At 34.1% G+C, this 15,211-nt stretch overlaps 1 protein-coding gene across 2 annotated transcripts in view; it reads left to right on the forward strand.

Moving 5' to 3' along the window:
* Positions 1–7,879, forward strand: part of LOC127093464 (gibberellin-regulated protein 1) — a 43,500-nt gene extending 35,621 nt beyond the window's left edge. The window contains exons 1-3 of one of the 2 annotated variants that reach the window (XM_051032391.1): positions 6,905–7,227; positions 7,311–7,350; positions 7,461–7,879. In XM_051032391.1, the coding sequence (XP_050888348.1) occupies positions 7,147–7,227; positions 7,311–7,350; positions 7,461–7,642 (303 nt within the window). In that variant the 5' untranslated portion in view covers positions 6,905–7,146 and the 3' untranslated portion in view covers positions 7,643–7,879. Of the gene's footprint in view, positions 1–6,904; positions 7,228–7,310; positions 7,351–7,460 lie in introns of those variants that run through there. The other variant, XM_051032392.1, reaches the window with a different exon arrangement.
* The last annotated feature ends 7,332 nt before the right edge of the window (positions 7,880–15,211 follow it).

Below are 15,211 nucleotides of genomic sequence, written 5' to 3' on the forward strand. Positions count from 1 at the left end.
CAGTTATCTCACTTATAAATACTCAAGTCTCCACTTTTCTAATCAATGTAGGACTTCCCTACACAACACTTTCAACTCACACTTGTTTTTCTTAACACTCCCCCTCAAGTGTGAGTTTATCCACAATGTCCCCTTCAATCAGAAGTTCTTACATCCACATACACTAGTATAATCATTGCCACTTTTTCAGTGGAACAATTTTGTCTACCAACCACATTATGGGGAGAATTTTTGATACAAGTGAGTCGGTCCATCATCAAACCAACGACTCGGAACCACTTGTTGGAAAGTCTGGGGAGCTCTGAAATTGTCAATGGGCCAAATGTCCAGGATCCAAGAGACTTTGACACCACATATCCATCCAAAACCTTAAGATTTTGGGTTAATATGTGGTGTCCAACTCATTTTAAAGTGAGTGTTGAAAGCCCAGTGTGATAATCTCCAGACCCCTTATGAACCAACAGTGGTATCATGAGCTGTTGGTTCGAGTGAAGGACCAACTCACTTGTATCGAAAGTCCTCCCCACATAGTGGTGGATAGGAGGCATCGCCCCGTTGGAAAAGTGACAACGGCTATACAAATGTATATGGATGAAATAGTTTCTGCTTGAGAGAGCATTGTGGATAGACTCACACTTGAGGGGGAGTGTTAAAGAAAATAAGTGTAAGTTAAAAGTGTTGTGTGGGGAAGTCCCATATTGATTAGAAATATGGAGAATTGAGCATTTATAAGTGAGATAACCCACACAACTATCACCTTAAGATTTTCGATTAATATGTGGTGTGTCTCTCACAATGTGTGTTGCTCATAAAGAGAGACCCCAATATAAAAATACACCCTCATGTTGACACCCAAAGAGTTGATGATCCAATAGTCATTAAATAAATTATGTCCAATGTATTATTTCACTATATTAAAATTTTTATATTGTCACACTCACCATGGGTGTGGATGGATGAAATTCAGTGGATCATAAAGGCTAATAAGGGTCTATTTTGTTCAAATGAGGGGGAGGAGAGGGGAGTGATTTAAATGGAATGGAGAAAATGGGAGGGAAGGTGGGGGATTTTTTTAATCAGATAAGTGTTTGGTTCAAAAGAGGGGAGGGGAGGGGAAGTGAGGGATTTTAATTAAAAATGTGTTTGGTTCAAGAGGGGAGAGGAGGGGAGGGGTTTCATTAATAATTTATATTTTTATCCTTATGATCTTATATAAGTGATATGATGTTCAAATGTGAAAAATTCATGCATATTTTTTTTGGTAATAAAATTATATTATTGACTGACTAAAAAAATATTAATTTACCGCACACGTTAAAAAATTGAGTACACTTGATTCAGATTATAACTCTTCAACACAATTTAAATTATATGTTGATAACAATGTTTGAATCGTGATGAATCATCTAACAAAATAAATATATAAAATAACTTATTATTAAATATTACTGGTTCAATGTTTAGTAAAATGACTAAATAAAAATAAATAAAGTGAATGATTTAAAATTTGATATAAAAGAAAATATGATCGGATACATAACAAAGTTAGAAGAAAAACAAATATAAATAAACATAAAAGTTTTTATAAAGAAACAAAAAAAAAGTGCAATGATTAAGATTTATTTTAAGTACAAAAATTCGAAAATAGTTTGAAGGTGGAGAACAAGTATAATATGTTGATGGAAGCAATCGAGAAAAATCACACAGAAGAAAAACGGTAACACGAAAGAAAATAAATAACTTTAAAATATTAAAATTAAACTGAGGATATTTTAGTAAATATAATAATATTTTAAATATCAAAACTCACATTCCCTCCCCTTCCCTCCAAATCCTCCCAATTCGGCGGGATGCAAAAAGTGTGTTTTGGAGGGATTTTGCCCCCTCCCCATCCCTCTCTCCCCCTCTTAAAATTTGAACCAAACATATTTAATTATAAATTTACCCTCCTCTCCTCTCCATCTACCCCAAACTAAACACACCCTAAAGGAAAATGATTGAAGGCCCAACTTCTCAAGACTACATTTGCAGAAACGAAGGCCCAACTTCTCAAGATTACTTTTGCATAAATGATTTATGAGAGCTAGAAGCATAGAGATGACATGAGCTATGGTGACTTTTGTAAGTAATACAAACATAAGTCAACAAATTATAGACAATGCAATTTACAGGACATGGGCCTAGTCCAATTTGAGAGTGCTTGTGGGCTGGATCTTTTTGGATCGCCTGGTACATACATGTTTTTGGTTAAATCAAATCTGATTAATTCCAAAAAAATTATTCTTATATTGCCTCCCTGACTTTGTTATTTCTATCCACATGTTACACATAATTATTTTGTTATTATTACTCATGTTTAATTTATAAATTTGTGTATGAAAATCAATATGCTTAATACAATCCTCGTGGAATCGATACTTTTTCTTAACAATTTCTAATAGTTTGACCATGTATACTTACACATGCAAAATAGTCAACACCAATATTTAAAGTAAACCAAAAGTACAATAGAACTAGATAATTTGGTTTTATGGCCATTGTTCAAGTTTGTAAGGCCTATAACTAAAAAGGATGATGATTGTTGAACCACTTACTGTGCATAGATAGACTAGGTCAATAGAGCACCTCAAGAAGCAAAAGACAAGAAGTCAGATGTGGAACATCACATACTTCAAAAAAAGAGAACACTCACGCATTATGCGCATAACAAGATGACTGATGTAGCATTTTCTATAGGCCATGATGTCATGAATATTAAGATAGTTTCCTTTATGTATAACACAGTTTGCAAGTTATTCACAACATCATCAAATAAGTCATTTTTATGTACGTTATAGTTTTTATTTTCTTTTATTTTTATGAAAATTTTAAAATAGTACTTTTCTTTTACCAAAGCAAATTCACTGCAATTCATTAATTAATGTTTAATACAAGGAGGAACCGAATTAAACACTCTACGCCTAGATCAAGAATTGGCAGCCCTAGCAAGAGAATGGACAATCGAATTCGTTTGACACTTTATAAACTTCACCTCGAAGTTGTAATTAACATGTAATAAAATTCTAATAGATCTAGTAATGAAATAAAACTCGGATCCACCGATATGATTAGAGTGGATAGCTTGGACTAGTCTTTGGGAGTCACTTTCAAAGATGACATTTTCCATATGCAAGTCAATAGCTACCTGAATTACCTCTTTAAGGGTCAAAACTTCAGCCTCAATGACGGAGGGGTACCTGAATTACCTTTTTGGGAGTCACCTCTAGGTTTAATGGGTGTTAAGCGCTTGGACATAATGAATTAGGTGTTATGTTGAATTTAATTCATTGTGTGTATCTTACTTAGAATACAAGTAAGAGTTGGTTAGAAATAAAATTTTATTTTAAATAAGTTAGTTAGTTACTTGTAATGCAAGTAACAACTACATATACTCTTGTAACGTGGTCATTCAAACTAGTGCCATACATATTATTCTCTCCTTATCAATATTCATCTTTTCTTCAATCCAATCAAAGGTGTAAAGTTTGTGTGTCTGTGTGTGTGTGTATGTGTGTGTGTGTGTGAGAGAGAGAGAGAGAGGGAGAGAGAGAATAAAGCTTAAGCAAATTGTGTGGATCATCCATATTCTTGTGTTTTTGTGTTCAAGCTTGAGAATTATTCCAACATTGATCAACTTTCTTCGAATATCATTTTAGCGTATTTTATTAATTTTAATTTATTATTTATGACATATTCCCTCGGTTCTTCAAGGATAATGTGTGTTTGTTTATTTAAACAACAAATCTTTGTCGTCCATTTATACACTACTACAAAAAAACACTTTTAATCATGGTTGAAAGAAGGATTTTACCACGGTTGGAGGTCTGTAATGACAAAGGTTGTGATTGTAAGTCTTCTCTTTTTCACCACGGGCTAGTAGTTATGGTAAAAATAGCATATCGCACAATATTTCACAATTGTTGTAAATTCCGACTGTAGTGAAAGGCGTAATGATCATGGGTTCGATACCCAGGTATAACATTTTGGCATTTTAAAAAGGCTGATGAGGAATGCCTGTTTCACCAACCACTCACTAAAGTATAATCATTCAATTTAATTTAAAAAATAATAATATAAAAAATTAAGTTTCATTTGAAGAACAACTTACATTAATCAATTTTTTTCTTCGAGCTTTTTGCAACTCAATATCTATATCTCGCTATTTAATAGTTATAATTTGATTCAATATTTCTAATTTTTCAATCAAGACTTACTTATCTACTAGTTCATTCTTCAAACTATCAAATTTGTTGAGAAATTTTGATACATCATCATCATAATGATGATGAGTCATAAATTTTCATAAAAAAATTTGATGCTTTGTAGAATAAACTAGTAGAGAAGGAAGTGTTAATTTAAGAACTAGAATTATTGAAGCTAATTAAAACTATTAAAGAGCGAGATATGTATAATGGGTTGTAAAAAGCTTAAAAAATATTGATTAAAGTATCTTGTTCTTAAAATATAACTTGATTTTTCAGATTAATATTTTCTAATTCAATTTGACAGATTATATATTCAGTGAGGGGTTGGTAAAATACGCAATCCACATACGATATAATAAACTCAATTGTATCTTCTATTATATGCTCTAGACATGTTAGGCTGAAAGAAATGAAAGTTGCATAAGGAATAACATTATCAACAACAACATAGGGCGACAAAAAAACAATAGCACAACATTTTGCTTATATCAACAAAAGAAAAACATAACTCAACAAAAACAACAACGTAACTCAATAAAAATATTTATCATTAATACAAGCCTTTTAAAACAACAACATAACTCAACAAAAGCATCACCATTAACACAAATCTTTTATTTGTATCAACAAAAACAACAACGTAACTCAATAAAAACAACAACATAACTAACAAAAACCACAACAATAAGACAAGCATTTACTTATCTAAACAAAAACAACAACATAACTCAACAAAAAGATCAACATTAACACATATCTTTTACGTGTGTCAATAAAAACAACAACATAACAAAAAAAAACATAACAATAACACAATTTTTTTTTACTTATCTCAACAAAAGCAGCAACATAACTCAACAAAAACATCAACAATAATTCAAACATTTTACTTGTATCAACAAAAACAACAACATAACTTAATAAAAACAACATAATTAAAAAATCACAACAATAACATAAACCTTTTATTTATTTAAACAAAAATAATATCATAAAACCTTTAATCTCATCTTAACAACAACAATAACTCTAAATCTTTTATTACCTAAACAAAAACAACAAAATAACTAAAAAAACAACCGTATATAACCTATAGGGTTTAGTGTCTCAACAAAAAGAAAAACAACAAACCCTAATGGACAAATAGTTCGAACAACAACAACAACATAACTCATCACTTGAATGGAGGGAATGTTTAACGTGTCGAATATGTGAAAAGGAAGACAAAGAAATGAGTTAGTGTTTATGTCTTGCAAATTTTGTATCACATTTTCTTAATTATTACGAGTTTGAGAAAGATATGTTGGTGTTTTATGAAGAAATGGTGTGCTGAATTGTATGGAGATTGGGATAAGCGTAAGAGGTTGTAGTTTCGCTTATGGAGTTAGGGCACAGTTCTGTTTAGAAGTGAAATAAGTATCACTTATATAGATAACAGTTTTCACTATGGTTAAAATAAGCAATCGTGTTGAAATGTCCTCATATTTCACCACGGTTGTTAGTTTCTACTTTTAATTTAAAAATAGAAATTACAGGAAGACACCATTTTTGTAACGAAAAAATACAAAATTATTGGTGCTAGAATTCAAAGTGTGTCATTCATTGACCTTTCACCATTATTGTTAGTTTGAACTATGGTGAAAAGTGTTTTAAAAAAGGTGACTAATAAATAGATATAGTGTTTTAAAAAAGGTGACTAATAAATAGATATTACCTCGGTGGAATAAATTATCATTGTAAGAATTTGTTACGAAATGTATAATTTGTAGTAATAATAAAGTAACAATAGCCAAAATATTGTCAACTCACCGATCTACATGAAATATCAGTGGTCCGTAGGAAACTCACATCAACCAATAATGTAAATTAACAATTTATCTTTAAAACATGGTGCATAATCTTGAAAACACACTAATAATAAAAATATTACATGAGGTAGAAGTCATTCCATAGAATTGATTGCAGAGCAAATACATGTCTCAAGGTTGATTCTTTAATATATTTTTTTTTGTAATTTCTAAAATTATTTTCTTTAATAGATATTGATTAAAATTATTTGATGTTAGTTAGAAAAACATGGACCTAACTTATGAATGTTTGTTGTTACATTCTTGTTGTTTTTGTTTAAAAAAATATTAAAATCCAACAACAACAACATATATGATTTATCCTAACAACATTAATTTTTTTTTCAAAAACATGTATATTAAAAAAAAAATAGCAATTAATATTATAAGAGAAGAGGAACCAACCTTAAGTAAAATGTTTATTTATTCTTACAATCCATTATAGAAAATAATTGTGTAATGTTTTGATTTCACCTTAATAAAAAAACCAACCGAAGAGAAAAGTTGTTTATTTAACCTCGATAGAAAAAAGAGCCAGACGGAAAAAATAGAAACTTTCTATTACACATTTTGTTATTTCACCCACTAAAATGAAGGAAAAGCTATGTTTCAAACAAAGTGAAAAACATGTTTCACTACATAATATGAAAAAATGTTAGTGAGTGTTTTTAATTTTTCAAGATGTCTTTTTTAAATGACAAAGCCGTGAGAATTTTTAAGATTCTCGTATATCCTTTAGATTCATTTTCTCATATACATCGAATATCACAAACAAAAATTTATCAGTTTATGAGAAGATATTCAGTTTGAATACAAAGTTAAAAACCATCCTCGTCCCACTTCACTGTCTTGTCTATCCACCATGCAATTGCTGTTTACCATCCCTGGTTGCCTCCAAATTCGACCTACTCTTTTTTGCCACTTGCATATATCTATCATATTCTATTGACACGAGTCTAAAAAAAGCAGTACTCCAGCTAGCAATTTTTGTTCCTACTAATTTCCTAAAGCTGGTCTCATCAGCTATAAATACTACCTCATAATATCTCTCAATCATGGCTCTCTCTAAGCTTCTAGCTGCTTCACTTCTTGCATCACTTCTCCTCCTCCATCTTGCTGATGCAGCAGATCAATCGGTACGTATATAGTTTTTGTTCATTAACTAATCACTTTCAATATAGTCTTTTACTAATTTATGTATGTTTTTGATGAACTGCAGCAACATGCAAAAACACAAAGCTCTCTTCTTCAGAAAATAGGTACAACTACAACATGCAAATTCATGCAGAATATAATATAAGAGTATTTAACATATATATGTGTGTGATTATAATTTTGATTAATTTGAAAACGTGATTACATGTTTCAGATTGTAATGGATCATGTGTTGCAAGGTGCCGTTTATCATCTCGACCAAGATTGTGTCAAAGAGCATGTGGAACATGTTGTAGAAGATGTAACTGCGTGCCACCTGGCACTGCTGGAAACCAAGAAAAGTGTCCTTGTTATGCAAGCTTGACTACTCATGGTGGCAAACGCAAGTGCCCTTAGAAAAACAAAAACTACCTTAATTGGAATTTGGACTCAGAATCTTTTATCATAAATATCCAAAACTAAGGTTGCCATGCATTAATGATAAAAATATAAGTATTCCTTAGTCACTATGGTCTGAACCACATGGAAAATAAAATATGTACGTTTTCAATACCTGTTGAGTTAGAGTGTTATTTCGTATTCACTTCTTTTGTATCATTTGTTCTAATGAGAATTTCTTGTTGAATATTTTAATTTTGAAATAATTCATTATTATTTTGCTTTCAAATATTTGTGGCGATTGGCAAAGTAGTTGTTATAAATAAATAGATTTCACAAGTTATATATATTTAAGATTCGAGTGAAATCGTTAGGGGTTCTGAGTTGATACGGTTTTAAAATATTAAACTTAATGGATTAATTGAGTTTTAAGGGTGTTGTTCCGATAGGACTAAGAATACTGCAAATAAAATACAATGACAAATATATAAAATGATTAAAAACTAATGTAAAAGATTGTATGAATTTAAAATAAAGTAACAAATTTTGTTCACATTGCATCGAATAAAGTGAATCTTGATACAGCATATGTTTGAATATTATGGGCTAGTGTTTTGGGAAGAAATGAACTAAAGATTAATCTCCTATTTATAATAGACAACCTTGTGTGCATGCCTAAAAATAACATGTTTAAACGAAAACTATCTTAACAACTTAGAAACAGTTCCTTAAACAAGTTTATTATTACATATATGAATTAGTTTATTTTTAAGTGGAAAAATGTTAAGTAAGATGTTACGAAAGTTGTTGGAACATATTGACTTTATTATTCATTAATGTGCAAATTTTGTAAAGATTTGGAATTTCTAATTGAAAATTGTTTAATTAAGAAAGATTTATATTGCAAGAGATTGGATGTGTTATGAATTTGTTTGTATCAAATGGATTTTTTAATTGGGTTGATGTCTAGATTGATTTTCCATGTGAATGGACAAGACAAAAGAGAATAATCGCATTCTGATAGATTAAATATTAAGTATTATAGTGTCTTACTTGTGTTCAACTCTATCATAGTGGTTGTATTTCGTGAAGCTTATCATGTTTTTATTAGGAATATCTGCAAACATTTGGAAAAATATTTAAGTGGAAGCGAGTGAATCTCATATTCAGAGGAAGTTTGAGTTGAAATTGATGAGTCTTAATAGAATAAAAATAAGTATTTGTTTTTATCATCTCCATCCGGACTTATCCTATATTCAAAGTTGTTCAATAAATTTTATAATTGTAAGTCAAATCTTTGAAAATTTTGTTTGTTTGATAACTAGGTTAACCTACCATTGAATGAAAATAGGATTTAATATATGAAATTGAGATGTTGGGATTATATTTCATTACCTATCCTTATACATTCTCTTGATCAGTTACATATATTCTTAGTCATCAATTAGTATTATCACATATCGCTATGTGTTTGTGATTCATGTCTAAACAACGATGTGAAAATATTTGTATTGCTTACGAGACGATTTCTCAACTAGTTAATCAATATGATAATATTAAGTTTCGACAATACTATCACGGTGCGAAAAATACCCGAGTGTAAGGAACGCTCAAAATATAAACAAAACAGAGTTGTTGTCATACGGTGAACTGGACTTTTTGTGGTTTTAATCGCAATGTCGCGGTTAGCAAGAGTCGCCACCGACTTTTCTTTTATCCAATAAGGAAAGGTGGAAAAGAACAGGAAAGGCCTTAATTTAGATTTTGGGTTCGGGAGGTACATTATACAAAGGGAAGGTGTTAGCACCCTTTGTATCCATGGTTATCCATGGGCTCTTAATTGCTCGATCACTTATATTATTTTTGTCTAAAAAAAGTGTTTGTGAATTGTTTGGAAAATTGTTTTGAAAAGAGAATTTAACTTTGTAATGATTCTTGTATGAATGTATACAAAGTGGTTATCTCGTTTAGTTTTGAAAATTGTTTAGAAAAATATAACTCGGTAATGATTCTAGTATGAATGTATACCAAGTGGTGATTTTCTAAAGGTATTTTGAAAGGTGTGAGGTGCGAAAAAGTGTTTTAAGTTGTGAGCCAGCAATTAAGAGTTATACCGACCCAAGGTCTTTACGGGCATTTCCTATCCTTATGAGGGTAAAACTGTCCTTATTATTGAGAAATAAGTAGTTTTATCCTTTGGATGTAAAAGGGTCATCGTAGGGTCATCGATTGGTCATTGAAGGCAACAGTTATGAGGATACCTTAGCATTCGAAGGGACTATCATCATTTAATCGTAGGCAACACCGGAGGGTCATCGAGGGACAAAGTTGTATATTCGAAGGCAACATCCGAGGGATTATAATTTATTTTATGATGATTTAACCGAAGGGTCTTTGCTAAGGGTATCCCCACATTCGCGGGACATGACCGTAATATCGTAATCGTAAGGCAACAAAGAGAGGTCCAAGATCACTTATTCAAAGGCAAAGTTTTACAACTAATTAGGTGATTAGGAGGAATTCTCCCACATTAAAATTAATACATTAAAATTAATACATTAAAATTAATACATTAAAATTAATACATCAAAATTAATTAGGTAATTTAGGGTGAAAACTCCACAAGGGTATCCCACAAATAAAGTGGAATACCTAGCCAATAACCTTTTCCTGGGATATGTGAACCTTTTCGAAACTCAAAAAGAAACATGTCAGAATACCAAATCAGGGTGCAATCGAAGATTACACCGGAAAAATATCGCAACAGTAAATAGGATAGGATGAATAATGCATGGCTATGATAAAAACATAAAAAAAAACAGACTAGAAAAATCAGGTACTGTCTCGTTCGCCTCTGCCTCGCCTAGCGAAGGCCAGGCGAACGGCCACGGATTTTGAATTTTGAGAAAAACAGCCCCATGTTAGGAACCTTGAACTTTATGGCATTTTATCACAGGAACAGCATGGTCAAACATTCAGGGTATTCAGGCATATTTAAATTCACATACGAAAGCAAATTATATATCAACATTTAATCATGATGCATTATATGTGTAGATATGGCCAATTGAAAGTATAAACAATAGAGATACGCAAACCTGTTTGCCAATTCAAGGTTGAAGGGATTGACCACTTGTGGTATCGGAATGAGTTAGGCGGCGGGAATTGGGCGGCGATGGCTTCGGGGCGGATGAGCTGCCTTCAGGGTTTCTTTATTCTGAATTCTCCGGGTTGGCAGGGTTCCTATGCCAAAGTTCCTATCCGTCCTTCTCTGTTCTCTCTCTTTCTTTTTCCTCAAGGTTTTGTTCCAAGGAAACCTCAGAGTATTTTGCTTCTCTTCCTTCTTTCTCCAGTGAATCTCCCAGTGTAAACTCCAAGTCTAACTCCCAGTCCTTTTCCTCTACTGAAACTTCAGTATTTATAGACTAATTTTGTGGGTAATGGGCTTGGAATGAGGGAGACCCAAGTCCAAAATAATTTGTTATATTTTATTTATTTATTTATTTTAATTATTTAATTAATTAATTAATTAATTAATTAATTAAATTTTTTTTTCTTTAGACTGTACTTGAGTTGAAGAAGGTCAGAATGGATCGTACGCTAGATCGTATCTGAGTTGTTGAGGGTCAGAATGGATCGTCTGTTAGATCGTATCTGAGTTGAAGAAGGTCAGAATGGATCGTACGCTAGATCGTATCTGAGTTGTCGAAGGTCAGAATGGATCGTATGCTAGATCGTATCTGAGTTGAAGGAGTCATATGTTGAGCTGAATCAGAATGAACCGTATGTTAGGCTGTATCTGTATACGTTGTACTTGCAATAAATGTCTGGGATGGGCTTAAAGATGCCATCGCTAGGAGGATATCGAAGTGTTGTCAGAATGAATGTTCCCATGAATTGCATCTGGAATATGTATCTGAATCTTGTCTGTGATTGATAAAGGCGTCTGCCTGAATGAGCCTTTTACTTTGACTATATCAGGAGGATAATTAACCTGCAAAGTAAAGTTAGCTTTATGCCATGTCATGATGCATGAGATGTTTTATGCTTTCGAAAATAAATGCGAATGTTGTATGCATGCGTATGCTGTGAAATGATGCAATGAATGAGTTATGCGTATGAGAAGTTCTGCTTAGGGACTCTACTGGGGAAAATAAATCCCCATCTACTGATTGGAGATATTCGTGTCGAGGACCCTCTCTCGGCTGGGGGTTCTGATTTCTGTCTGATGGTAGAGATATTCAACAGAGCCTGGCTGGGGATGGATGAGATGATCAATCTGTCTGATGATGCCGACCTCTGTTGGGGAATAGCTGGCTGTGCCGGGGAATACTGCCAACTTCTTCTGGGGAAAAAAACAGGCTTGCTGGGGGGAAGAGAATTGGTAGTGGATTCATTGGAAGCATGATTAGACCTTTTCCTTGATCCTGAAGTAGGGTAGTAATTGCTATTGCTATTCTATGCATGTATTTTGGTAAACATTGGTCATATTCAAATGCACATATTAATTCAAATTAAATCAATGGACATTTACGCAACCAAAACAGAAAATTAAAAAACAAAAGCATCTTTTTTGAAAGAGTGTTGTATTGATTTTTGAAAGAAGGCCTATAAACAGGCAAATTGTGTACAAGGAGACAGAAATCCTAGTAAGAGGAAATTGTCAAAAACAAAGAGAAAGCTATGCAGAAAAAGTCCTATTGATTTTAAGTCTACTACTGCCATTATGTCTTCAAGCATCTCATCCCCTGCTGTCGGATAGAAGTGATTGGCTTGGTCAGTCCCTTGAACTTGGATGAAAGTTGACTGAGAACGGGACATAGTCATACGCTTTAATCCCTAATTTTTGCCTGGACCGCCTTTTCAGGTTTTCAGTCCACCAGGATACCCTTTTTTGCCCAAGCCACCTTTTCAGGTTTTCGACTTGCCGGGTGTACATTTTTTTATATATATCCCTAATTTTTGCCCGAACCATTTTGGTTCGCCGGGATGCCCTTACTTTTGCCTAGATACGTCGATCTAGCGGGTCTTTTTCATGCGTAGTATTTTTTAACTATGTCCGCGTTCACGGGATGCGGGAAATCTTCGCCATCCACTGTAGCAAGTATCATGGCTCCACCAGAGAATACCTTCCTAACTACAAATGGCCCTTTGTACGTGGGAGTCCATTTGCCTCTGGGATCAGTTTGCGGTAGCACGATACGCTTGATTACCAAGTCGCCAATTTGATACACTTGTCGCTTGACCCTTTCGTTGAATGCCTGGGTCATGCGTTTCTGATATATCTGCCTATGACAAACAGCCGCGAGTCTCTTCAATCAAATTTATCTGATCGAGTCGAGTCTGAATCCGTTCCTCTTCATCTAAGCCCGCCTCTTTCATGATTCTTAGCGAGGGAATCTGAACTTCCACTGGTAAGATGGCTTCCATTCCATAGACTAAAGAGAACGGAGCTGCCCCTGTCGAAGTGCGTACTGAAGTGCGATAGTCATGAAAAGCAAATGGTAACATCTCATGCCAGTCTTTGTACATTACTGTCATCTTTTGTATAAGCTTCTGGACATTGTTAGCAGCCTCCACGGCGCCGTTCATCCTTGGCCGGTACGGAGAAGAATTAGAGTGTTTTATTTTGAACCGCGTGCAGAGTGCAGTAACCATCTTGTTGTTCAAATTAGCACTATTATCAGTGATAACTCTTTCAGGAGACAACAAGTTTCTCGAATAGATATTTGATAGAACCCATCTTAGAAATCAATAAAGTGGTATGATTCAACATGTACTGTCTTAGTCGGCGAGCAGCCCAAGCCAAAGCGCAGCAAGCTTTCTCGAGCTATGAGTATCTTGTTTCACAGTCGGTACCTTTTGCTAAGGCGGTATATGGCATGCTCTTTTCGACCAGACTCGTCATGTTGCCCCAACACACCTCATTGGATTTTCTAACACGGTCAAATACATGATTAGAGGTCTTCCTTCAACTGGTGGTGTCAGAATTGGAGGTTCTTGGAGACACTTCTTGATTTTATCAAAAGTTTCCTGACATTCATCATCTCTTGACTGTCCTCAGTAATTTGAAGATAGGTTTGCAAGTAGCAGTCAAGTAGGATATAAACCGGGCAATGTAATTCAAGTGCCCCAAGAGGCTTCTGACTTCTTTCTTGTCTACTTTTAGTACTCAGATCGACAGTTTCAATTGACTCCTCATGCGGCTGTATAGTCCTTTCTTCTTTCAGTAACAGTCTGGCAAGTTCTTCAGGTACTTCACAATCTTCCTCACTTCCATCTTCGGCTTGGTAGATCGGATTTTCGAAGTCATAATGAACAGTAGCAGAACTATTATCAACAGGATCCAGAGTGGATGTGGATACGCAATTTGTTACGTGAGTGTGTGCAAGAAAGCATAGCTTATTTGAAAAATGACAGGAAAGATAAAGAGCGCAATATTTGAATGCAAAAAGTCCATTGATTTATTGAATATGAATATGCTTATGAGAATGACAAAACATTTAACCAAATTTGATACATTGAATAAACAACAAACAATTACTCCTGACTAAAGGAAGTTGGAATAGTGTCTTCAGCCTTCCAATTATCCAAGTTGCAATCGCTATTCACATCTTCTACAGCATTAACAGTCTTGTCATGATCGGGCATAGGAGCAGTGATGACATTAGGAATATCCAGAGGATCAAATTCAAATTCCCCAGCGTCGATCATATCCTGAATCTTGTTCTTCAGCGACCAGCAATCATTCGTATCATGCCCGGGGCTATCGGAGTGATAGGCACACCTGGCGTTGGGATTATAACGAGGAGAAGTAGTGTTGGGTTTTGCAGGAGGATCTCTGAGGGTAATTAAATTTACTTTTAGCATACCCTGCAGTGCTTGTGCTAAAGTCATATTGATCTTCGTAAACTGCCTTCTTCCCGGGTTAATGTGCCTCACAGATTTCTTGTCCTTTTTCTTCTTGAGCAAGAGAGTCTTTAGTTCCTCCTGCCCCTTGGATAAGTTCAAGATCATCTCCTGGAGTTGAGCATTCTGAGCCTGGAGATCTTTGACAGTTTGTTCGAGGTCCATTTTTCTGTTTGAAGGAAAACCGTGAGAATACTGATCCTTTTAGAGTACCTGTTATGCAATGTCATGTTATGCTATGCAATGTATGAAATGTTTTCAAGGACTTTTGGAATTTAATTTTGCATAAACTACCAAAAAAGAAAGCCACTTTTATTAATAATATTTGATTAATATTCATTATAATAAGAAGTAAAATACAATAAAAGCTCAGGTCTCCCAGGGACGACTTCTTTTTGGGCGAAGATATGTATTGAGTCTTCGTTCCTCATTAAGCTGGCCGGTGAGCTCTAACACCTTCTTCCTTGTAGCACAGAACTGGGCTTCAAAAGTATCCCTTTCCTCTCTCAACTGGATCCAGGACTTCTTTAACTCTTCAACATCGGTAGGCATATCTGGATAAGGAACGATCTGAGGAGTACCTCCTTCAGCTTCTGGTTCAATAATCAGTGGTCCGACTGCCAGTTATGGCATGACAAGTTCACGAGCTCTTGTGCGGACCCATCTGAGATAAGGTTC

This window comes from Lathyrus oleraceus, chromosome 6 (assembly GCF_024323335.1).
Source record: "Lathyrus oleraceus cultivar Zhongwan6 chromosome 6, CAAS_Psat_ZW6_1.0, whole genome shotgun sequence".
Classification (NCBI taxonomy): domain Eukaryota; kingdom Viridiplantae; phylum Streptophyta; class Magnoliopsida; order Fabales; family Fabaceae; genus Lathyrus; species Lathyrus oleraceus.